At 37.3% G+C, this 24199-nt stretch overlaps 1 protein-coding gene across 1 annotated transcript; it reads right to left on the minus strand.

Moving 5' to 3' along the window:
* Window positions 1-13741: 13741 nt before the first annotated feature.
* On the minus strand, window positions 13742-15477 carry LOC140508867 (GTP-binding nuclear protein Ran-like). The gene has a single exon (XM_072616787.1). The coding sequence runs from the start codon at window positions 15383-15385 to the stop codon at window positions 14942-14944; it is 444 nt and encodes a 147-aa protein (XP_072472888.1). The 5' UTR covers window positions 15386-15477; the 3' UTR covers window positions 13742-14941.
* Between the last annotated feature and the right edge of the window lie 8722 nt (window positions 15478-24199).

Raw genomic sequence — 24199 nt, forward strand, 5'->3', positions numbered from 1 at the left:
AGGGCTGAGTTTGAACTCCTACTCAAACCAACTGTGTCAACTTTAGGCAAGTCAATTTCTCTGCAAACAGTTTTATTATCTCTAAAAAGGAGATAATTATACCTTTCCCAAATGTTTGCCATAAGGATCAACTACAATCCAATTCAACAAGCATCTGTTAAGCTGTGTGCAATGCACTGTACAAGGAGCTAGGGATATAGAGACCAAGCAAAAAGTTGTGTCTCTTCAAGGAGCTTACATTAGAAAGGGGAAAAGAGATTCCACTGTTTACATAGACAGGTAAATAAAACATTTTGAGAGGGTAGAAAGCATTATCACACGGTTTGAAAACTTCTGTTTCATTTCATTGACAACTGCCAGAGCAGTCATGGATTTGCCTCTTGAATGAACCAACTCCCTCCTACCCCCATTTAGGCTCTTCTGGTCTAACAAGCTAGGTCTCTTTTATCTTAGGTCTTGGATCTGCATTGAAATGAGACTGGTTTAGGAGGTAAGAAGAAGTGGGGATGGCCAAGAGTAAACTCTCATTTATCTTTTTTCTCCTCAAATATGAGATTTCTAGCTAATGGGAAGAATATTGGGTTTTATTCTTGGCCACAAACATTCAAGGAGTGGGGGTGAGAGAAGCGTTTCGTCTCTGGGGCAGATCTATTTCCAACTTGAAGTCACTGCTTCAAGTGATGATATCATGCATCATCTCACAGTCTTATGTAAGAATGGGGAAATAACTGCTCCCATCTGCCACTTCAGGTAGTGCTAGCTTATTGCTACCCTCAACCCAGAACCAAATTTACTCCAGGTAGAATTTCAGCTAGTTACCACTTTGAATGTACCTTTTGTTGAAATGGATAACTGAAGAAAAAGGATAAATACTTCTGCCAAATGAGGTGTTGCAGAGTGGAAACAGACCCAGATTTGGAATTAGAAAACTTTGGTAAGGGACCTAGTTCTTCCACTTACTAGCAGTCTATGTGACCTTGAATAAGTTACTGTTCCTCTCTGGGCCTCAGTTTCTTCATCTTAAAATGAAGGGGTTAGAGTAGATATTCTATGAGATGATCTATGATCCCTCTCATCCCCACCATGTAATCATTTCATGGTACAAAATGATTTCTGCAAAAATTTTGTTTTTGAAACTGTGAATGAAAACACAAATAATAGTTCTCTTTTACCTTGGTTCAATAGAGTGCATTTCCACATGTGAATTTCTCTTTCCCAAGTAATATCACACACATTATGATCTCAATATTTCCAAATGTGACTTTGTCCTTTTAAGTGATTTCCCATATTTCATATTCACATGAGACCCCTTAAAATATTATAGTGGTGACACCGACTTAGCTAGAATAAAGGCACCATCAGCCTTTTCACTTATAAAGCATATTCCTGATGCTCACAACTGGACTATAAAACATTTTGAGGGTCTGAAACATTGCTTATAAGGTCCTTTACCAGATATGTTCTAATATAAAGAAAATTCACATACAGTAGTTCTGTCTCATTTAAAGAATATATTATACATATATATTATATATAATAAATGCTTTCAAATTTTTTTTATCCTTTTTTGGAAAAAATGGAAGCTTCAATATGGATTATTGTCTTTTGGAAAACTTTAAATATACTTTTAAGGAGTTTCATATAAAAAAGACATGACGAAGATTCCTGTTTCATGTGGGGAAATATTACTGGGATCCCTATTTCAAACCAAACAGGGAAAAACATATTGTGAAATTAACACAGGATAAGTGTATTATAGGAGCTGAACAGTATCTGGGGAGAGTATAGTTTTCATAGACTATACTGAAAACAATGGAAATCTCTTCACACCTACTTCCCAAGACCAACTGAGCTTACAGGACAGTATGAGCCTTAACCTTCAATGGCACTAAATTATTTATTGTTCCCAATTGTTTAGGAACACCCAGTTAAGGACAACTTTACAAATCCTCTTTATAACCAACCTGTATTGTAACTATACTTGTCATATGGGGGGAAATGAAATTCACTTATAGGGGATTTAATTCCTAATTATTCAAGTATAGATTAGACAGCTTCTTCTTTCTCCAATTATCCTTGACTAAGTTGTTCCCAGCTTTTATCCTCAGCCTCTCCACCAAAAGGGGATGGGAGTTGGAGGCCAGGAAAACAAAGGGATGGAACACAATTGAATCAGTCTTAAGTGTGGATTTTGAATTATACATCTGTCATGCTGAAACATTTTGATATTTATAGAATAAAAGTAACCATAAGAATAAGCAATGCTTTACATAAAAAGAGTAAAAAATGTTTTAAATAACTTGTGATACCATTTAGTTTCTGCACTCGTATCTCAATTGGACCTTTAAATGTCCATTTTCATACCAAAAAGAATTTCGTTTGTACTATCGCATGTGAAGCATTTGAGATACTCATTTCAAACCTTTTCTGGTCCCTCCAAGGAATTGAGCAGAGACTGTAGATAGGAACAAGTTAAGTTTCTTAATTTGATTTTGAATGATTTTCAAAGTATTGCTTTTATTGGGTCATGCAGTGCTTGGATACTTCCATCAATCTTCTGCCCCATCTTATTATTATAGCCTTGCTGATATCATAAAAGGTACCACATGAAAGAATACTCACTCTGGAAGGGTCAATAGTGGATCCGTTCACACAGTGCTGTATAGACTGTCTAGGAAGATGATGTACAGTGAGGGCCTTAAATAATTTTTCATGTCTTCCATATAAAAATATTGTTGGTCCCTGGACTAGAACTTTTTCAGTTCCCTTTTTCCTTCTATTCTTTCCTTCCTATTCTTCCAGTGGTGAGAATTTATCTTTGAACAGCAATAGTATCTCAGAAAACCACTGTATGTGTATACAAGTATATATGTGAATATATACACATATATTCATACACATGTATCCATTCATATCTCTCTCTCTCTCTCTCAGACAACTAGGTGGCAAAGTGGATAGAGTACAAGACCTGAAATGAGGAAGTCTTATCTTCCTGAGTTCAAATCTGGACTCAGACACTAGCTGACCTTGGGCAAGTCACTTAACCCTGTTTGCCTCAGTTTCCTCTTCTGTAAAATGAGCTGGAGAAGAAAATGGCAAGCCATTCCAGTATCTTTGTCAAGAAGAGTCAGACATGACTGGACTGAAAAATTACTCAATAAGAGCAACATACATATTTATATATGCCCACATGTTCTACCTATCTGTTGATTGTATCTTTTAAGATGGGATCGGTGAACTTAGAGATCATTGAACCCAGCCTTGTAGTTATATTTCTAGCATACATGGGAGAAAAACACATCTATGTCAGTGCAAAAAACCACAAGATGTGAAGAAACTTTCAGTGTATCCTTATGGGGAAGAAGGGGATAAAACGAGTTCTGACTTTGTAGTTAAAGGGTCTGAGTTCAGATTCTGCTCTTTTGCTTACTACCTGCTGGGTCTCTGCTTTCTTATCCATGAAATGAGGGATTGGACTGGATGATCTATAGAATCCCTTTCAGCTATAATTCTGTGATTGTTCTCTATTCAAGACCATTCACAGGCAAATTTTAGAAACAACTGACTAAGAAATAATCACTTATCTGAGAATCTTGAGATTTATGAGATTGTCTTGGCTTTTTCCACTAAGTAGTTTTGTGACTTTAGGCAAATCACTTCCCTTCTGTGGGTCTTATTTTCATTTTCTATTCAAGGAGATGGTTGGAACAGGCAAACTCAATGGCTGCTTGCAACTCCAGCATTCAGTGTGATTCTTTGCTCTGAGAGAGGATTTTACTTAAACCAGCTGCTTAAATATTCTAAGTTGTCATTCAGGTTGAAAAAAACTAACACCACACTTCTCTGGATAATTTAATTTCAATTCAATATAGGTACTTTATAAATAGCGTGTGAGGAGACAGTCTGGCATGGGTTATAAGTCAAGACATCAGTTTATGTGCTCCCTTTGAGACACACCGGCTGTGCCACCCTTGTCTTTTTCATTGTACTGTGTTAGGGAAATGCTTGTTCTGTTCTGTGAATTGGAAATAAAATACATTTTTTAAACACTTTAAAAAATATTTATTGTTAGTTTTCAACATTCACTTCCATAAGATTTTGAGTTCCAAATTTTCTCCCCATCTCTCCCCTCCACCCACCCCAAGACAGCATGCATTCTGATTACTCTCTTCCCTGCTGCCCTCCCTTCTATCCCTTCTTCTCTTATCCCCATTCCTTTTATTTTCTTGAAGGGTAAGATAGATTTCTACACTCCATTGCCTGTATATCTTATTTCTCAGTTGCATATAAGAAACAATTTTTAACATTGATTTTGAAACTTTGAATCCCAACTTCTCTACCTTTATCCCTTCCCACCCATCCCCAGTGAGAAGGCAAGCAATTTGATACAGGTTATACATGTGTAGTTATACAAAACACTTCCATAACAGTCATGTTGTGAAAGACTATTTCCCTCCATCCTATTCTGCCCCCCCCATTTATTCTATTGTCTCATTTGACCCTATCCCTTCTCACAAGTATTTACTTCAAATTACCTCCTCCTCCCATTTGCCCTCCCTTCTGTCATCCCTCCATCCCTCTCACTTACTTTCCTGTAAGGGCTACTTTCCTGTACTTTAAGATAAATTTTCATACCAAATTGAGTGTGCATGTTATTCCCTCCTTAAGCCAATACAATACAAAATTCACTCTTTCCCTCTCACCTCTTCCCTCTTCCCCTCTATTGAAAAAGCTATTTCTTATCTCTTTTATGTGAGAGATAATTTGCCCCATTCTATATCTCTCTTTCTCCTCCCAATATATTCTTCTCTCAACCCTTAATTTTATTTTTTTAGATATCATCCCTACCTATTCAACTTACTCTGTACTCTCTATTTGTATGTAATCCCTCCAACTACCCTAATACTGAGAAAAGTCTTAAGAGTTCCAAATATTATCTTTCCACATAGGAATGTAAACAATTCAACTTTAGTAAATCCCTTATGATTTCTCTTTCCTGTTTGCCTTTACATGCTTTTCTTGATTCTTGTGTTTGAAAGTGAAATTTCTATTCAGCTCTGGTCTTTTCATCAAGTATGCTTGAAAGTCATCTATTTCATTGAATGACCATTTTTTCCCCTGAAGGATTGTACTCAGTTTTGCTGGGTAGGTGATTCTTAGTTTTAATCCTAGCTCCTCTGACCTCTGGAATGTCATATTTCAAGCCCTTCAGTCCCTTAATGTAGAAGCTGCTAGATCTTGCGTTATCCTGATTGTGTTTCCAAAATACTCGAATTGCTTCTTTCTGGTTGCTTGCAATATTTTCTCCTTGACCTGGGGAAGCTCTGGAATTTGGCTACAATATTCCTAGGAGTTTTCCTTTTGGGATCTCTTTCAGGAGGCAATCAGTGGATTCTTTCAATACCTATTTTTACCCTTTGGTTCTAGAATACCAGTGCAGTTTTCCTTGATAATTTCTTGAAAGATGATGTCTGGGCTCCTTTTTTGATCATGGCTTTCAGGTAGTCCAATAATTTTAAAATTGTCTTTCCTGGATCTATTTCCCAGGTCAGTTTTTTTTTCCCAATGAGATATATCACATTGTCTGCTATTTTTTCATTCCTTTAGTTTTGTTTTATAATTTCTTGATTTTTCAGAAAGTCATTAGTTTCTATCTGCTTCATTCTAATCTTTAAGGAATTATTTTCCTCAGTGAGCTTTTGGACCTCCTTTTTCCATCTGACCAATTCTGCTTTTTAAGGCATTCTTCTCATTGACTTTTTGGATCTCTTTTGCCATTTGGGTTAGTCTATTTTTTAAAGTGTTATTTTCTTCAGCATTTTTGGGGTCTCCTTTAGCAAGCTGTTGATTTGTTTTTCATGATTGTCTTGTATCACTCTCATTTATCTTCCCAATTTTTCCTCTACTTCTTTTACTTGATTTTCAGAATCCTTTTTGAGCTCTTCCATGGCTTGAAACCAATTCATATTTTTCTTGGAGGCTTTGGATGTAGGAGCTTTGACTTTATAGTCTGATTCTTTTTCCAGTTTTTTGCTTATTTCCCTTGCCATTTACTTGACTTTTGAGCTCTTTGTCAAGGTTTTCTGCTTCCAGTGAGGTTGGTGGGGGTGTACTGTCAGCCGCAATCTGTGGGCCTGGAGCTCCAGAAACAGCTGCTGCCTCTGCTACTGCCCCTGCCCCTGCTGCCATGGGCTCCTTTACCCCCTCCACTGCCCTGGAGCTGGGGCCAGACCACTCTATCCTCTCACACAGGTCCCATAGGTTTTTTCCACTAGCCTTCCAATTTGTCTTTGGTGTTTTGGGATTGTGAAGTCTGGAAATCTCCAAAGGTGCCAGAGATTCATCTCTCCCCCCACCCCCTGCCCATGCCTGCTCAGGTCCTGTCTGTGCCTGTGTGGCCCATGCTGGACTGTACTCTGCTCCCAGGGAAGCCATCGACCTTCCAGGATGTTTTGAGCTGGAGATTTGCTTCATTCCATCATTCTGTGGGTTCTGCAGCACCAGAATTTGTTTAGAGTCACTTTTTACAGGTATTTTGCTGGGTTTGGGAGGAAAGCTCTAACAAGTTCCTGCATTTAATCCACCATCTTGGCTCTGCCCCAAAATAAAATACATATTTAAAAAGTTAAAAAAATTTAATTAATACCTTGGGATTGAGTTTCATTACACCTGGCCCCATCTCATCTGTCAGACTTCCTTCCCTTGGCAATACTCCCCGGCTGGGACTGTTGGCTAGATGCACCTTTATTACACTGTAAAACACCCAAAAAGTAGGCTTTTTCTTTGGATCCCCAGTCTTTAGTGCAGTATAACACACACAGTAGGTGCTTAATGTGTTTTACTATATCGCATTGAGTAGTGTCTAGATTCTGAGAAGGTCCTATGGTTTAGCCTATGGAGCACTATCTTTGTAGTCGGAGGATTTGGGCAATCCATTTTTATATCTGAGAATTACTACCTGTGTGATTTTGGACAATTTGCTTTGTCTCTCAGGGCCTCAGTTTCCTATTCTATAAAAAGGGAGCAGTTGTGTTAAATGGCCTTGGAGGGCCTTTCAGCTCTACATCTATGATTACATGACCTACGATGCCTATGATCTGATTTCCCCAACAAATATTGTCCACCTTCCCAAGCTACATTAGATTTAATTACTTTGTATGTACTTGTATTTATTGACTTTATATTTATGACATATATGTCTATATGTACTTTTTTCTCCCTCAGTAGAATGTAAGCTCATTAAAAGTAGTGATTGCTTTATTCTTTCTGTATATATACATATACATATGTATGTTTATATATAGTCTCTGTGTGTATATACATATATATGCTATATATATGTATATACATACTATGAGTGTGTGTGTGTGTATACAGAGAGAAGACAGAAAGATAGAGTGGCACATAGTAGGAGCTTAGTAAATACTTTTTGATTGATTGTTCCATTGACTGGTCAGGTAAGTAGGCAAGGTCATGGTTTTACATGGTCTTCAACGAAAGCATTATCAAATAGGGAAACAGTCTGATATTCCAAAATGAAGATTGAATCTTTGTTGTAATTAGTGGCAAATTGAAGACACCATCCCCCCCCCATTGGAGAATATTTAATTTTTAAAAAATGCTTGATAGTATCCCTATCTTGGTACCATTAGTTAATGCTGAAAATTTCCAGAACCTTTCTTTCCCTATTATTCTTTTTCAGAATGAAATTCTAGGGTCAAGGTCATTAAAAAGAAAACATTATTAAGCTCTTTGAAATTCCACCAAGCCTTAGTGATTTAAGAATCTCTTGGGATATTTAATGTAAATTTTGCCAAAACATTCAAATAAACTAAAAATCTTACACTGTTTGAATTCTCTCTCTTTTCCCTTCTTCCTCTCCCCCTACCCCTTTGAAAATATTTGTAAGACTGGGGACTATGGCTGATGATGAAACATCTTACTTTTCATGGTCCTTGGAGGGAAAAGATTTCTGTGGTTTATGCAGGTCCAAAACACCCTGACCTGGGAGAGAGCAGTTCTGAGAACCAGCATCTATGCTACTGATATTTTTTGGAAAATTCAGCCTTTTCTTTTATCTTAATGATGCAACAGGAGACTATCCTCTCTTTTAGAAAATAGGCCAGAGAGTATGTGGTGAGAATGGCCCCACGGAATATCATCAATCTGGGGGCGTCTCCAGCCCCAACTGAAAGCTATTCCTGTCGGTAGTGTGGATGTCATCCAAATGTCAGGTCCCCTTTCACAATGAGAAACGGGAAATGTTTGAAGTTCAAAAGTACTTGCTACCCCCAAATATCGTGAGAAATCTTCTTCCATTGATCTATTGTGCCTTTTGGCTCAAAATATCATGAAGAATGACATCGTGTCACAAACACAGCCTCTAAAGTGTTTACTTTTTCGTGACAAATGCTATAAATTCTCTTCATGAAGTGAATAAACATTGTTTATGCAGCTGTGATTTCTTAAATGAATCCTGACATTCTGCTCAACTAAATCTTTGTTTCAAAGACACTTAGATGTAGGTATTCTTTTTCTCTCATCCTATCCTTTTAATGTGGATTTTTCAAATAAGAGCACCCAATTAAGTATAATTATTTTGTAGGAGATCCACAAAATCAATTTGTTTTTCTTGGTTAAATGTTTCCATCTTGTGTTATGTGTCCTTCCCTTAAAGAGCCCCCTTTCTCATCTGAGAAACCCTTCCGTGAGCATTCTTGAATATAAGATCATGCATTCACTGGTCCAATGAAGAACTAGAACGAACTTTCAGGAGATTTCAGTTCTTTATACAGTTGAGGTTCTACCCTTATGAGACACCGTGGGAAATCACCTTATTGTATTTAACTTGCCAGGGGATATGTTGACCAATGGAGTAACATTATGTCAAGTGGAAAGCAATTTCTGGAGTGAAAATTATAACGACTTAGACCACAGCTCCATTTGTGATATTATTTCCAATTCCCTGCATGACTCTCTTTAGCCTAAAACCAAGCATTGTGTTCTTCCTTCCTTGCCAAAGAAGACCATGCCATCAGAAAAATGATGACATGACTTGCATTTTTACTTTGTTTTGAGTGAGGGAAGACTGTGCAAGTCACCAGCCTCACTTCTCCTCCAGAGCCATCTGAATCCATTAACTGTTCAATGTATGAATGAGTGAAAAAATATTCTTACCCAAGATGAATTTCTAAGAAAGAAACCTCTCCTTTTGGAGTGAAGTAGATGGTAATATATTTCTTTGCTTTTACATTTTAAACATTCTACTCTCAAACTAAAGTCACTGAAACTGAGACAGCATTATTGGGTGGAGAAAACATTGTATTCGTCTAGGAGACTTGGATTATGAATCAGGAGACTTGGATTTGAATCTTGCCTCAAATGCCAACTGCCAGTGTGATCAGTGCTGGCCAAATCATAGGCACTCTTTGGGCTTCACTTTCTTTGTCTGTGAAATAATGAGGTCAATAGTCTCTAAGGTTCTTCCCAAATCTAATCAGTGTTTCTTTCCCATGGAGTTTCCTTTTGAACAAGGTTATCCTTAGCTATCTAAGTGTATTCAGGTATTTGGGGAGCCCCTTGTGGAATTAAAAGCAAACAAACTGATTTGGGTATGCTTTGTGTGATTCCTTAGTGTCACCAAGACAGACTCAAAGCCTCACTTTCCTTATTTTCAAAATAAGGAGATTGTTAAGCTCACAGGATATTGAACAGAAAGAGATCTTACATCTCCCTGGTTTCTTCTACTTTTGACATATCTTTAAACTAGGTTTCTTCAAAAACTTAAAAAAAAACAATCCTTTTCACCATGGTGTCATGGTGCCTCTATTCCTTTGGTTTGTTTTTTTCCCCTTTATCTTCCAAAACAAAGAAAAAAGTTCAGACAATTTTCTCAAAAGTTCTGCTTGTAAGCCTTTCTGCATTTTCCTGGGCAGAAGTCTTATTTTGTATCCCAGGCCAGGAAGAGATTTTAAATTCTAGTCCCCAAATAAAACTTTGCCAAATGGTTCTCTTTTTAAAAACAAAAAACACTTCTTTACTGGAACTCCAAGACTCGTAGAGTCCTATAACCTGTAATCTTGGGAGAATTTCAAGTAACTAGTTTTTAAAAAAGACACCAAAGGAACATTAATATTCTTAAAATTATTTGCCAGCTATTCCCAGGACATCAGACACCCACCACGTACAAGTGAAGGAATAGAATAGGAACTGTGGGATTAGATGAGGTTTAGTTTTGGGACAGGATTAGGAATTTTGCAGACAAATCAGACCTTTAGGTCACAGTATGAAAAGCAGGAGCTACCTGTCGTAGTTGAGATACAGGTATGAGGCAGAGGCAAGAAAAAAAGGAGATTATGAGCATGCTTGTGACTGGGCTTTAATGTAACGTCTCTACGGTGATTATTACAATTGAGTTGGGCTTCATTTGCATTTGTTTCCTTGGTGGGCCACATGCAAAGCATTGAGTAAAACCTAATAAAATCTTTACATTGTAAAGCATCCAAGCTATTCTGTACCCTGTGCTAGGACCATCACCACTAGAAGAGGGAGTGAGGGTAAAGGAGTGTGTGTGTGTGTGTGTGTGTGTGTGTGTGTGTGTATTGTATTGTCTGTGTTTGTATCATTACGTAAATGAAGGGGATCCATCAAATTATTTTCAGCAAGTTATTTTTCTGGTGATAATGATAAGAGATCAAACTCAGTCCTTCTTGTGACTAGTGGCATCTGTTGATTTGATTTTAGTGGTGTGGTCATAGGTCACATAATGGAGGTTTTCTTTGTATAAAAATCTTTGAATTATTATTTCCCCTTATCATGTTCTAGCTATCTGGGCTAACAAATCTGAGTTAGAGAACTTTGGTATCTTGATTAATTTCTTTAGGTCCTATAGGTGCTATTCCATAAATTATTTTAGTGCCTTAAGTGGTCTGCTAAGATCCTAACAAAGTCAGAAGAACTTTCAAAGTTCTTTTGGTTTTCAACCTTAGGGAGTAGGTAAGATCATCAGAGCAGAAAGGGACCTTACAGCTTTCTGGTTTCTTCTACCTCTGATATATCTTTAAACTAGATTTCTTCAAAAACTTTTTAAAAACCACCCTTTTTACCCTAGTGCCATTTTCATAACTGCTTCTATTCCTTTGGTTTGTTTTTTTCCCGTTATCTTCCAAAACAAAGAAAAAAATTCAGACAGTTTTTGAAAACTTGGTGCTCTCTTTGAGTTTAAAGAACATCCACACAAAAAAGTGACAAGTTACTTAACTACTCTGGGCCTAAAATTTCCTATCTGTAAAATAAGGAGATTGGAGTAGATATCCTTTAAGATCCCTTCTAGCTAAACATCTGTGATGCTACATTATTATACTCAAACATATATTTAAGTTTAATTCTCTTTTGAACCAAAATCATTGTTTTTTGCTTCTGTGGGAAAGCCATGTAGACTTCACCTCTGAAGATACTTTTTTCCTAAATAATCATTTGCCCCAAATTATGATCTTTTAAAATCTTCTTTTAAAAATTGCGTTGTTTTGTTTTTATGTTACCTACGTTTTCCCATCACATCTTGCCTTCTGTTCTAATGAACTACCCTTTATGATAAATAATTCAAAAAGATAAAAAAAATTCAGCAAAATTTACCAATGTCATCAAATCGTTCACATCCATGGCCTCTCAATTCAGTTAAGAAGTAAAGGGAAATATCTTCGCATCTCTTTTTGGGATCAAACTTGATCATTATGATTTCATAGCATTCAGTTTTGTTTTCTTTTCTCTCCCATTGTTGTAGTATTTGTACATATTGTTTTTCTGGTTTTGCATGCTTCATTTTGCATCAGTATATCTAAATCTTCCCATGCTTTTCTGTATTTATTGTGTTCATCATTTCTTAGTGCTTAGCACATTGCTAGATAGTAATTGCCTAATAAATGCCTATTGATTTGTTGATTTTTACATGTGAAAATAAAGAGAATAGTCTTAGAACTGATTGCATATGAGATAATGATGAAGTATAAGGGTGATGAGCATTTTATTTAGCATCTCACATTGGAAAGATCATTGACTTTGGAGTCAGAGAACCTGGGTTCAAAGGTTGCCTCTGGCATTTATTATTTATGTGGCTTTGAGCAGATCTTAACCTCTCTGGGACTCAACTTGTTCATCTGTAAAATGATGTGGCTTAACTATATGATTTCTAAGATTCCTTCCATTTCTAAATGGATAATCTTGGGGCTAATCATTGTAGCTAGAATGCTAATGCCTGCTGAATGAATGCACTTCTTGTCCTACTCTCTTCATCTTCTGTAATTCAGTCAGTGAGCCACTGGGATACAGTTACAGTCCTCTGAATGTGCATCAAATGCCATACTAAGTGAGGTGAATCTACTTGTTAATCGTTCTCTGGCTATTTCGAATGAACAGGACTTAATGAACCATTATCAGGCTTTTGGGATTCCTATTCAAAGCATTTATCACTGAATTTTTTAACCACATTTTAGAAAATCAATATTCTAGTGCAAAAATCAGCTTGATACTTGTAAGTGAAGTCTCTTATAATGAGAGTTGTTTTTATTATCATTTGATATTGAAAATCAGTCATAAACTGACTACCTTAGAGTTTCAAATGAGGGGAGAATGTCCACAAAGAGAAAAAAGTTCCCCCCTTTTAAAAAAAATTATTGTGTGACCAAGAATTCAGAAACTACTGAGAAATTCTGAAATTTGAAAGCAAATTTCACAGTAACTTCTCTGCTGTTGGGAAAGACTTTCCTTTCCTCTCCTATTTTCCCTTTCCCTTTGCCTTCTTTCCTCTTTTTTCTCCTTGTCCCTTATTAAGTGCTCCTTGTCTTAAAAAGGCATTAAAGGATTTTTCAGAAATTCTAGTGTAAAAATAAAAAGTAATCCATTTAATTTTTTTTGAGGCACTGGTTCTCTTTTCCCACCATTTCACCCAGTGGGAAAACACATATTTCCCAATTCTTTCCCCTCATTCGACCTTCAGAAATATCACATAAAAGAATACATTCTCATGAATCTATGAATTTTTCCCAATAGTACACTCAGAAAAGTCACTAATTACCCCAGAGAAGAAACTAACATCCAGCTGTCCAGAATTTTAATGGAGTCTCATCAACTTTGCCTGAGGAAGTCTGAATTATAATCCATTAGTTCTCATCATTATTAATATAATGTCTTGAGAACTAGGCAGTGAACAATATTTATTGAGGTTCTGCTTTGTGAAGTGCACTGTGGTAGTGGATATGAAAATGAAAGAAATCATTCCTAACCTCCCATAGCTTCCGATCTTCTTACAAAAAAGTGGAAAACTCATTCCCTAGTTGAACTCTGGACACAGGTTTTAGTCATCGGCTTCTGGTGTTCTTTCACTCACGAAATACTCTTCTGAGTATTAAAATTAATTAAATGTATACCCCAGTTCACAACAACCACAAAATGAATCATTTTAAAGGTGCTTATCATGTACCAAGTTGCTGTGCTGGGTGGTGAGGAGACAAAAAATTGAAAAAAACCTTGCCTGCACTCAGGGAGCTATAATCTGGTTGGAGACAACATACCAACAACCATGTACAAGCAAGAAAATGCAAGATAAATTGATGATAATCTCAAAGGGAAGATACTACCATGCAGAGATACCAGAGAGCTGAGGATGGGTAAAAAGTCTCATTGGAGTACTAAAGATCACAATGAACAGAGGTTGTCAATGAATGGGAAAACCAACAGCACAGACTTTTTTTTTTTTTTTAAATTAAATGCTTCACTTTTATTATAGAACCCAAAATACAAAACTCATTCCAAGGCTTCAATTTAGATTGACATCACTGAATATGGTCCATTTTCTCACTATTCTGGTGGTGGTCATCACATCATTACCTGGTTAATGACTTTTGTCTTAATATGCTTCCTTTCCAACAAGAATACTTTGCCCTACAGTGGATTTAAAAAGCTTATCAAAGCTGAAGTTAACAGAATCTAGCTTTCTTCCATAATCACCTTAAGCCACCCTTTTAAAGCATGGTTACCATTCCCATGTATGCTAAGCAATAGAGTCTTTTAAAAGCTGCATTCAATTGATACTCAACCCATATAAATTAAAAATTCTATTCTATTGACAGCTCATACACAGGAAAAATGTACAACACTCATGTGATTTTTTTTCTTCAACTTTACCCCTTCTTCCACAAGCCACCTTAAGTAAGGTATACTACTTAGCTAGTGTGAAAACTTTTAGCTTAACTGTCTTAAATTATATATACTCACACCTTTTAACTGTATTACCAAGTTGTGACCAGTCATCTGACAGTAGCACAAAGTTTTTAACCTGTCCAGTCCCTAGCTTTACTTCATGAAATGTATGACTTAGATGTATTTTACTGATAAGTCTGAAATACATTTTTAAAACAACCAGCGATAAAAACATGAAGGCCATTTAAACAGTAACATGGTACACATCTCCCACAGACCTTACAGGTTTTAAAATGCTTATTGTAAACAAGGGATAAGACCTCACTTGCTTAGATATTTGAAATACAACTTTATTATGATCTAAACGAAAAAGGAATGGGAATGACAGCAACAAACAAGATTCACCACTGAATATTGTGATGGGACTGCAGCAGTCTTATATTTGAAACTCAAGGGGACATAATTGTGGTTCAAAACAGCTAAATATGAAAGTCCAAAATATGAACTATATATTTTTTAAACTGCCACATTCACTCCGAAGCCCATTCATTTCCTTCAGCATCCCAGAGGTTAAGCACATGTTCTGCTCAGCTATATAATAATGTGGCAAACACACTACACCACTGACATCACAGTACAGTTGCCTATAAAACTAGATCTCTGACGCTGGGCTCTAGTTTCATTCCCTTACAGGTCATCATCTTCATCAGGGAGAGCAGTTGTCTGAGCAATCTGTAAGTCCTGCTCATACTGTGCGTCCAAGTACTGGATCCATGACAACCTCTGGAGGTGTAAGAGCAGGCATGGCAACAAACTCCAAATTAGGGTCTCCAAAAAGTTTTCTAGCAAGCCAAAGGAAGGGCTTCTCAAGGTTGTAGTTACTTTTGGCTAAGATGTCAGAGTACTGGAGATTCTTCTTCCTATGGAAGAGAATTGATTTTGCCTTGACTTTTCTGTCCTTAATATCCACTTTGTTGCCACACAACACTGTAGGGATATTTTCACATACTCGTACCAGATCTCTATGCCAGTTAGGTACATTCTTGTAAGTAACTCTTGATGTTACATCAAACATTATAATGGCACACTGAGTTTGGATGTAATAACCATCTCTCAGACCACCAGATTTCTCTTGGCCAGCTGTATCCCATACGTTGAATTTAATAGGACCTCTGTTAGTATGGAACATGAGAGGCTGGACCTCAACACCCAGGGTGGCTACATACTTCTTCTCAAATTCACCAGTCAAGTGATGTTTTACAAATGTGGTTTTTCCAGTACCTCCATCTCCAACTAATACAAGTTTGAACTGCACTTGGGGTTCTCCTTGTGCGGCCAAAGCGATGGTTCTTCCAGAAGCGTCTCCATCTCCGCCTGACTGCAAGCACAGACTTTTAAAAGAGCCAAAAGAATGTCAAAGAATGAACAGAACAGGAACAGCTGCTTGGAATAGAGAAGATGATGGTAGTGGCTGACAGAATGAAAGCAGAACTCTTGTGGTTTTTTTTCTCTGAAGGAGAATTATCTTTAGACAAGGAGAAGAACAAAAATACAGAGTAGAGGATCAGTATGCAAGATAATTCAGGAAATGGTCAGAGAGATCCTACCTGGCTTCACTGAGGTCATCAAAGGATCACAAAATCACAGCATTTCAGAGAAATGCTCAGCAGCCTTTAACTCTTAGGCAAGATAGAGTCACAGCCATAATGTCTCCACCAAGTGGATATCCAACCTTTTCTTCATGACCTCCCCTACCTCCTGAAGTAGCTCATTCTATTTTTGAATAGCTTCAATTGTCTTCAATTTTTTCCTACTAGCAAACTGAGAGAAATGATTTCTTTCTTTCTCATATTAATACCAAATGAAATTGGTGGTGGTGGCGGGGGGAATCAAGGTATTTTTTTCTTTCCTTTCTATTTCCTCATTCAAAGTCCAGCCTCCAAAAGGGTCATTTCTGACCCTTCCCAAAGAATTCATCACCCCCAGATCATCTTATCTGGGTGGAATTTTTACCCCATCGTTGTTCTTGGTTGGGTGGAGGCTAGATCCTTTTGTATAGATTGCCTGAGATGGGAGTGGTCTGGCTTGAGATGAGTCTCTCATGATCTCCTGTGACATTAGAGTAGGCCCACCTAATTACAATATTCATTCCCTCATTAATTGTTCATCAGAGTTGATTTCCATCTGTTGTTCCATCCCACTTTTCCAAGGGGGTATAAGCCTTGAACAGTCTCCATGATTTGGTTTTCGTCCCTGAGATAGCTATTGACCTGTTTTGTTAATCATTTGCTAACTGTAATTAATAAAACGATTGCTAATTAACCGGAAATTATATCTGTTGGACTTTTCATATATCAAAAAATTAAATTTTCCTCTTTAAAATTTCCACTCATTCCTTTTAGTCTTGCCCTCTGGAACTAAGCAGAATTTTAATTCTTCCATTTCAGTTGTCTGACTCTTCATGATCCCATTTGGGATTTTCCAGCCCACTTCACAGGTAAGGTAAATGACTTGCCCAGATTCACACAACTAGTAAGGGTCTGAGGCTATATTTGAACTAAGGAGGATGAGTCTTTCTGACTCTTGACCTGGTACTTAGGGGCCCAGAGTTATAGCCTTTCATATGCTTGAAGATACCTTTCATGTTTCTTCTGAGTCATCTCCAGGATAAGCACCACCAGTTTTTTTCAACCAATTAACCATTCACTTATGGCTATTTACTCTCTGTTTTGACATTTACTGGATATTCTCAAATGCCCTTCCAAAAATATGGTTCTGAAACTGAATTCAATATGCTAGATGTGGTCCAATAAAAGGTCAGAGAACAGAAAGACAATCTCCTCCTTATTCCTGAGAGATACACTTTTCTTAATGCAGCCTGAGGTTAAAATAGCTGCTAAAACACACTCTTCCAGTCCATAAAAATTCCCAGCTCTTTTTTCTGTTGTTGCCTGATTATGCCTCTCTTATCTTGACTTATGAAATTAATTATTCTAATTGTTTAAATTTAAAACTTTGACTTCATATCTATTAAATTTTATCTTGTTAGTTTAGTACAATGTTCTGGTCTTGGAATTTCCCTTTCCTCCTTGCTTGACTTCATCTGTAGAATTTTAGTTTGTGAGATCCTACCTTTCTATTCTCTGAACCTTTGAAATTTTCTTTTCCCAAGTCTAAAGTTCATATGAGACTCTACCTGACTTTTTTAACCTTTGCTATCAGAAACTCTAAGGGCCCATCATACTACCTTTCATCTCCAACTCAGCAATGAGTTTTTTCTCACTGGTAAAAGTCATATCTGGAAAAGAAATATTACCTTTGTTTTTCCACCTCTTAAAAGATGAAATGATTATTAAAGAAAGTCAAGAAATTAGTTACTTTTCTTTTTTTGGCAGAAAGAGCTCTAGAATATACACGTGAAATTAAAGACTTATCACTGCTACTGTAAATCATGCCTCTGTGTCAGGCTTTTGAACAACTTCTCTAACTCCTTTATAACTATTAATTTTTTCTAAGTGGTCTGTAATATACTTTGATGACTTTGTTGCTTGTTTTCTACCTCCATTGGTCTCTACTCAAATACCCTCCACCATGCTTTGCTACTTTGGTTACTGCATTTCCTTGTAGGTGTATATCATCTTGATAGACAATTCTATCACGCTATCTGTACCTCTTTCTACTTACGTAGCCTGTTTTCCTTGAATAAGATATACTCATTTTGAGTAATATCCCAGTCATAAGTCTCATCCTATCAGGTTTCAGTGATCCCTGAGTAGTCAAATTTGCCTCCTTGGTTTAGGACCTCTACTGCATACATCTTGTTTGTTGCCTATATTTTGTGCAATTATTCATAGACATTTGAGACCTTGTGATTTTTATGGGCTTCTTTCTTAGACTGTGTCTTCTCTAAACTTCTACGTATCAGTTGTTACCCTTCTAATGTCATTCTTAGGCTTTGTGGTATCTTGCTTGACGGATATATATAGGTAGCTTTCTCCCTATCCTTTTTCTTAAGATATAAATTCTTTTAGATTATATTTTCAGGGTTCCAGACAAAGACTTCTTTAACTAACCGTTGTTAGGTATGCTTTATCCTTGGACAAGAGAAACATGCCATTTCTATATTTAAGTTGTGGTCCAGAAATCTAAATCTCATTCCCAGAAAACCGATTTTCTGAAGCAGTTGTTTATAACTTAGTCAAATGACCTAGCCTAAGTGGTGATTGTTGAAAAATCATGGGAACTGGGAGGGATGTCACAGGACTGGAGATGAATAATTATGCCCGTTTGAAGAAAATAAAGGATGGAATTTTCACACTATTGCCTTGTGAATTTGACTTTGAAAGCTGGGAGAATTCTAAAGTTTTTAAATGGATACACTTTGTAGGCATTCAGAAAAGGAAGTGGTGATTGTCTTTATAAAGAACAAGTGATATAAAACTAACTCCATTCCTTTTTTAAAATCGTTACTGAAATTAGGAGAAATTAGATAAATTAGGAGACTGTTATAGGTATAATACTATAAATTAGTTTAGATTTCTATAAAGCATTTGATAAAATTTCTCAAATTATCCTTGTTGTAGAGAAATGTGGATTAGTAGATTTCAGAATTAGTTCAATTGGAAAAAGAATTGAATTACTGAAGCTAAAGAGCAGTTATTATTGAGTTAATATTAAACTGGAGTGCCTCAGAGAGCTCTCCTTGGCCCTATGCTATTCAACATTTTAATCATTGACTAGGACAGGGGTGGGGAACCTGGGGCCTCCAAGTCGTTTGTGACCGGCCCTCTAGGTCCTCAAGTGTGGCCCTTTGACTGAATCCAAGCTTTACACAACATATCCCCTTAATAAAAGAATTTCTTCTATAGAACTTGGACTCATTTAAAAGGCTGCACATAAGAACTTAGGGTTCCCTACCCCTGGACTAGAATAAAGATATAAATAACATGCTCATCAGGCTGAATCTAATAAAATGGAATATAATATGGACAAATCCTATTTCTTTTTACATTTGTTTTCCAACATTCAATTTCAAAAGTACAACATGGTGAATTTGTGGTTGAACAATAACTTTTGGGAACAACGTCTGATGGTTTTAATGCATTAGAAGCTCAACACGAATCAGCAATATTACATGACTTCAAAAAAAGATAAACCATCTTAGGCAGCATGAAGAGAAACAGTGTCTGAAATAAGAAAAGTAATATTCCTGCTGTATTTTGTCCCAGTCAGACTGCATCTATAAAATTGAGTTCACTTATAGGTACCCCATTTTAGGAAGGATGTTGCTGTGCTAGAGTTTATAAAGGAAAGTAAGCAGGACAGTGAACAAGGACTAGGGTTTTGATAATATGACAGTCAATTGTTGCCATATGATAATATTTTTATCTTAAGAGGGATATCAATTTTCCAGTTTTGGGAGCCAACATGGCAGAGTGATTGATACTTGCCTTCTCCCTCCCCTTATTGACCTTGATGAGACCAGAGAATATCTCCCTGGGAAAAAGCCTGGAGCAGTGGGAACAGCAGAAGGGGTAAACAGACTCTTAGCACATGAGGTTAGGAAGATTGCTAAGGAGGGTTCCTCTTGCTGTGGCCAAAGGGGACCAGTGCAGGACTGGAGCTATCCCAGACAGCCCCAGTTCAACAAACCAGGAAAAGATCCTAAGCCCCAGGGGAGTGAAGCCAGCAACTGCCAACACCAGGACCCCAGGCGTGCATCAGCACCCCAGGGGAATTGGGAAGACACTAGTGCAGATGGGATCACCAACCACTGAGCTTGCCTATGCTATAGCTCAGCAGAGAAGACCTCCTGTGGCCAGACCACCCCTGCCCTACACTTAATGAGCTAGCTCCAGGGTAACTGCAGGGAAACCCCAAAAGACTTCACCTAGCTTCTGCTTTCCAACACCAGCCAGCTCAGCACCAGGTAAGCTGCAGCATTTTAGCCCTAGCTGAAAGAACCAGAGGCCACATCACACAAAACCTCAAGTTTTAAGCACAAGAACTAGATAGAACTACCTGTGAGATAGAACTCCCTGTGCCCCAGATGCAGAGATCTACATTAAAAGCCAGGAAAAGGGTTATTATCATGAGTAAGAAGCAAAACAGAAAAGAAAAGACCACAGAATCTTTCTATGAGGATAAGGGCCAAAACACAAATACCAAAAAGGTCAGCATTGAGACTGTACTCCCATCTGAAACTTCAGAAGGGAATATGAACTTGTCTGAAGCACAAAGAGCCTTCTTGGAAGAGGTTGGGAAGGATTTTAAAGCCCAAATTAGAGAGAAGAAAAACTGACCAATGACTTTTAAAATATGAAAAAAAATCACAAAAGAATTTATAAGGACAGTTGGACAAACGGAAAAGGAAGTACAAAACCTAACTGGAGAAAATAACTCCTTAAAAGGAACAATTGAACAGATAGAAAAGGAGATGCAAAAGTTAACTGAAGAAAACAATTTGATAAAAAATAGAATTGTGCAAGTAGAAGCTAATGAATCTATGAGACATCAAGAATCAATGAAATAGAATCTAAAGAATGAAAAGATATCAGAAATGTAAAATATCTAATTGGAAAAACAATTGACATGGAAAATAGATCCAAGAGAGAAAAATCTAAGGATTATTGGTCTACCAGAAAGCCATGATGAAAAAAAAGAGCCTGGACAATATCATCCAAGAAATCATCAAGGAAAATTGCCCAGAAGTCCTAGACCCAGTGGGCAAAACATCATCGAAAGAATCCACTGTTCACCTTCTGAAAGGGACCACAAACTAAAAACACTGAGAAATATTGTTGCCAAATTCCAGAACTATCAAGTGAAGGAGAAAATACTACAGGTAGCCAGAAAGAAACAATTCAAATATCGAGATGTTGTAGTAAGGATCACACAGGACCTTTGCAGCTTATACATTAAAAGATCCAAGGGGATATCATAGCAATCCCCAAATCTCTAAAAGGATATGTAATATAAAAGGGGGATTGAATTTGCTCTGTTAGGCCTCATTGTTGTGGTCATGTTTGACTCTTTGTGACCCCTCTGGGGATTTTCTTGGTAAAGCATGAATTGTCATTTCCTTCTCCAGCTCATTTTACAGATGAGGAAACTGAGGCATGTGGGGTTAAGTGACTTGTCTAAGGTTACACAGTTAATGTCTGAGTCAGTCTTCCTGACTCTAGACCTGACACTCTAGCCATGGTGCCATTTAACTGCCCCATAGAGCACAACTAAGAATAATGGGTAGAAATTGGGAAGGAGGAAAATGTTGACTTGATGTAAAGAAAACTTCCTTACAATTAGAGAGATCCCATGCTGGAATAATCTGCTTCCAGAAACAGTGGACTTCCCTTATCAAACAAGAGACTGGGTGAACATTTGTTTTGGTTGTCTAAAGAGGAGATTCCTCAATGATACAAGATGGACCAGTTTGTTTCCCAGATCCCTTCCAACTCATAGTCTTTGACTCTGTGAGTATTTTAGGACAACCCAAAGCCACAGACCCATAAATAAACAATTAAGCAAAGATTGCAACAAATATGAATTGAGACCTGCTTCCTGCAATTTTGTGGCATCTATGGTAAACTTAAGTGCTTCTGCTCTTACTTAAACTACACTCCAGCATCCAACATGCTAAGGGGAGAGCCTGTACCAAATTAAATCTGTAGACATTATGAGCATGGGCCTGGCTAACTGCTCAGCTTTTCTGAGTTTAAAGCTTTCACCTACTATTTCCACCAGTAGAGCAGAGAAACATCTGTTGGTGAGCCTTAACTCAGATGTTTCAGGCTTTCTTTGGTATATGAAATGATGACCACTATTGTAGCTTCTTTCTTTCCTTCTTTCTTTCTTCCTTCCTTCCTTGCTTTCTTCTTTTCTTTCTTTCTTTCTTTCTTTCTTTCTTTCTTTCTTTCTTTCTTTCTTTCTTTCTTTCTTTCTTTCTTTCTTTCTTTCTTTCTTTCTTCCTTCCTTCCTTCCTTCCTTCCTTCCTTCCTTCCTTCCTTGCTTTCTTGCTTTCTTGCTTTCTTCCTTGCTTTCTTCCTTGCTTTCTTCCTTGCTTTCTTCCTTCCTTCCTTCCTTCCTTGCTTCCTTCCTTCCTTGCTTTCTTCCTTTCTTTCTTCCTTGCTTCCTTCCTTTCTTTCTTCCTTCCTTCCTTCCTTTCTTGCTTTCTTGCTTTTTTCCTTGTTTTCTTCCTTTCTTCCTTGCTTCCTTCCTTCCTTCCTTTCTTCCTTGCTTTCTTCCTTCCTTCCTTCCTTTCTTTTTTTCTTTCTTTCTTTCTTGCTTGCTTTCTTTCTTGCCTTCTTTCTTTCTTTCCTTCTTTCTTTCTGTCTATCGTCTATCATCTCTCTGTCTTTCTATATATCATCTATCTGTCTGTCTATCTATCTATCTGTCTATCTACCTACCTACCTACCTGTCTGGTTAGTTAGGACACAGCTCTCAGCCACCTCTACCAATTTCTAAGTTAACTGTAAGATTCTTTAGGGGAGGGGTTATATCTTATTCTTACCCTGTTTTGTTTGCCTGTGAGCTATATATCTGTCTATCTCTATCTATCTATCTATCTATCTATCTATCTATCTATCTATCTATCTATCTATCATCTATCTGTCTGTCTGTCTGTCTGTCTATGCATTTAGACAAAGCGAATAGACGTAGCTCACTGGGCTTGTGTGAGCACCCATCTTACATTTAAAATGAGAGCTGCATTAGATAGCCTGTAAGGTACCTTTGACTTCTGAATCTCTGATCTTGTTTTCATAAGAAAAGGAAGTGAATGGATCCTGTAAACTACAAACCAGTAAACTTTACTTTGATTTCTGGTAAATTTCAGTAATATATTATTAAAGTGAGCATTAGTGAACTTTCACAAAAGAAAGTGAGACTCATATATAGCCATCGTGGCCTCTTTGAGAATAGGTCATGCCAGACTAACCTTATTTTCTTTGTTGACAAGGTCAAGAGACTGGTAGATGGTGGAAATCTTGCAAGCATTTACCTAAATATCAATGAATCATTTGACAAAGTCTTACATGCTCTGTTGTGGAGAAGATGGAGAAATATAGACTAAACAATAGTACAGTAAGGTAGATTCAGAACTGGTTGGATGACTGCTACCAGAAATATAGCCCTTAATGATCTGATGTCAGTCTGAGAGCTGGCTCTAATAGAGAGCTCCAAAAATTTGTGCTTGGTTCTATGCTGTTTGACTTTTTTGCCAACAAGTTATAGAAGATGATGGTATCCAATTTGCAGAATTCATGTTCCTATTCTTTGGGGGAATTAATCCAACCAGTTTTGTCTTATTTTTGAGTTTATAAAAGAATATTCATGAGTACCACATGGGAAGGCATGGCCACATTGCAATTTGTGTGTAAATAGTTTGAGGATTTTAGTGAACTGAAAGCTCAGGATGAGATAACTTGAGATTGATATGGCAACCCAAAACAAGCTAATGTGGTCAAAGGTTGCAATAAGAGAGGCACATTATTTGGAACTAGAAAGATGATTATCACTGCCTTCTTCTCTGTCCAGAGTTGAGTTGGGGGCACATTTTAGGAATGTTGTTGATAAGCTGAAGAGCATCTATAGTCACACAACCAGGAAAGGGAAGGACCTTGAGATCATGCTCTATGAGCATCTATTGAATTCACTGGGCATATGTATTTATCCTAGAGAAGTCTCAGAGCTATCATGTGGAAGTAGGACTAGATTTTTTTCTGTTTTGTTCCTGAAAGGCAGGATGAGCAGTGCTGGAAATTTCCAAGAAGCAAATTTAGATTTGATATAAGAAAAAAAAAACTCCTAACAATTAGAACTGTCCCATAGTGGAATGAGCTTTTCCTGGAGGCCATTGAATCAGAATACCATAGTGCCAAAGGTGGAAAGGACCTCAGAGGCCATTGGTCCAGTTTCTTCATTTTACAGGTGAAGAACCCAAAGTCATGATCTTCTTCCTGGAGGCCTTTAAGTAAAGGGTGTATGTCCTCTTATTGAGATA

The sequence above is a fragment of the Notamacropus eugenii genome, chromosome 5 (assembly GCF_028372415.1).
Source record: "Notamacropus eugenii isolate mMacEug1 chromosome 5, mMacEug1.pri_v2, whole genome shotgun sequence".
Taxonomy (NCBI): domain Eukaryota; kingdom Metazoa; phylum Chordata; class Mammalia; order Diprotodontia; family Macropodidae; genus Notamacropus; species Notamacropus eugenii.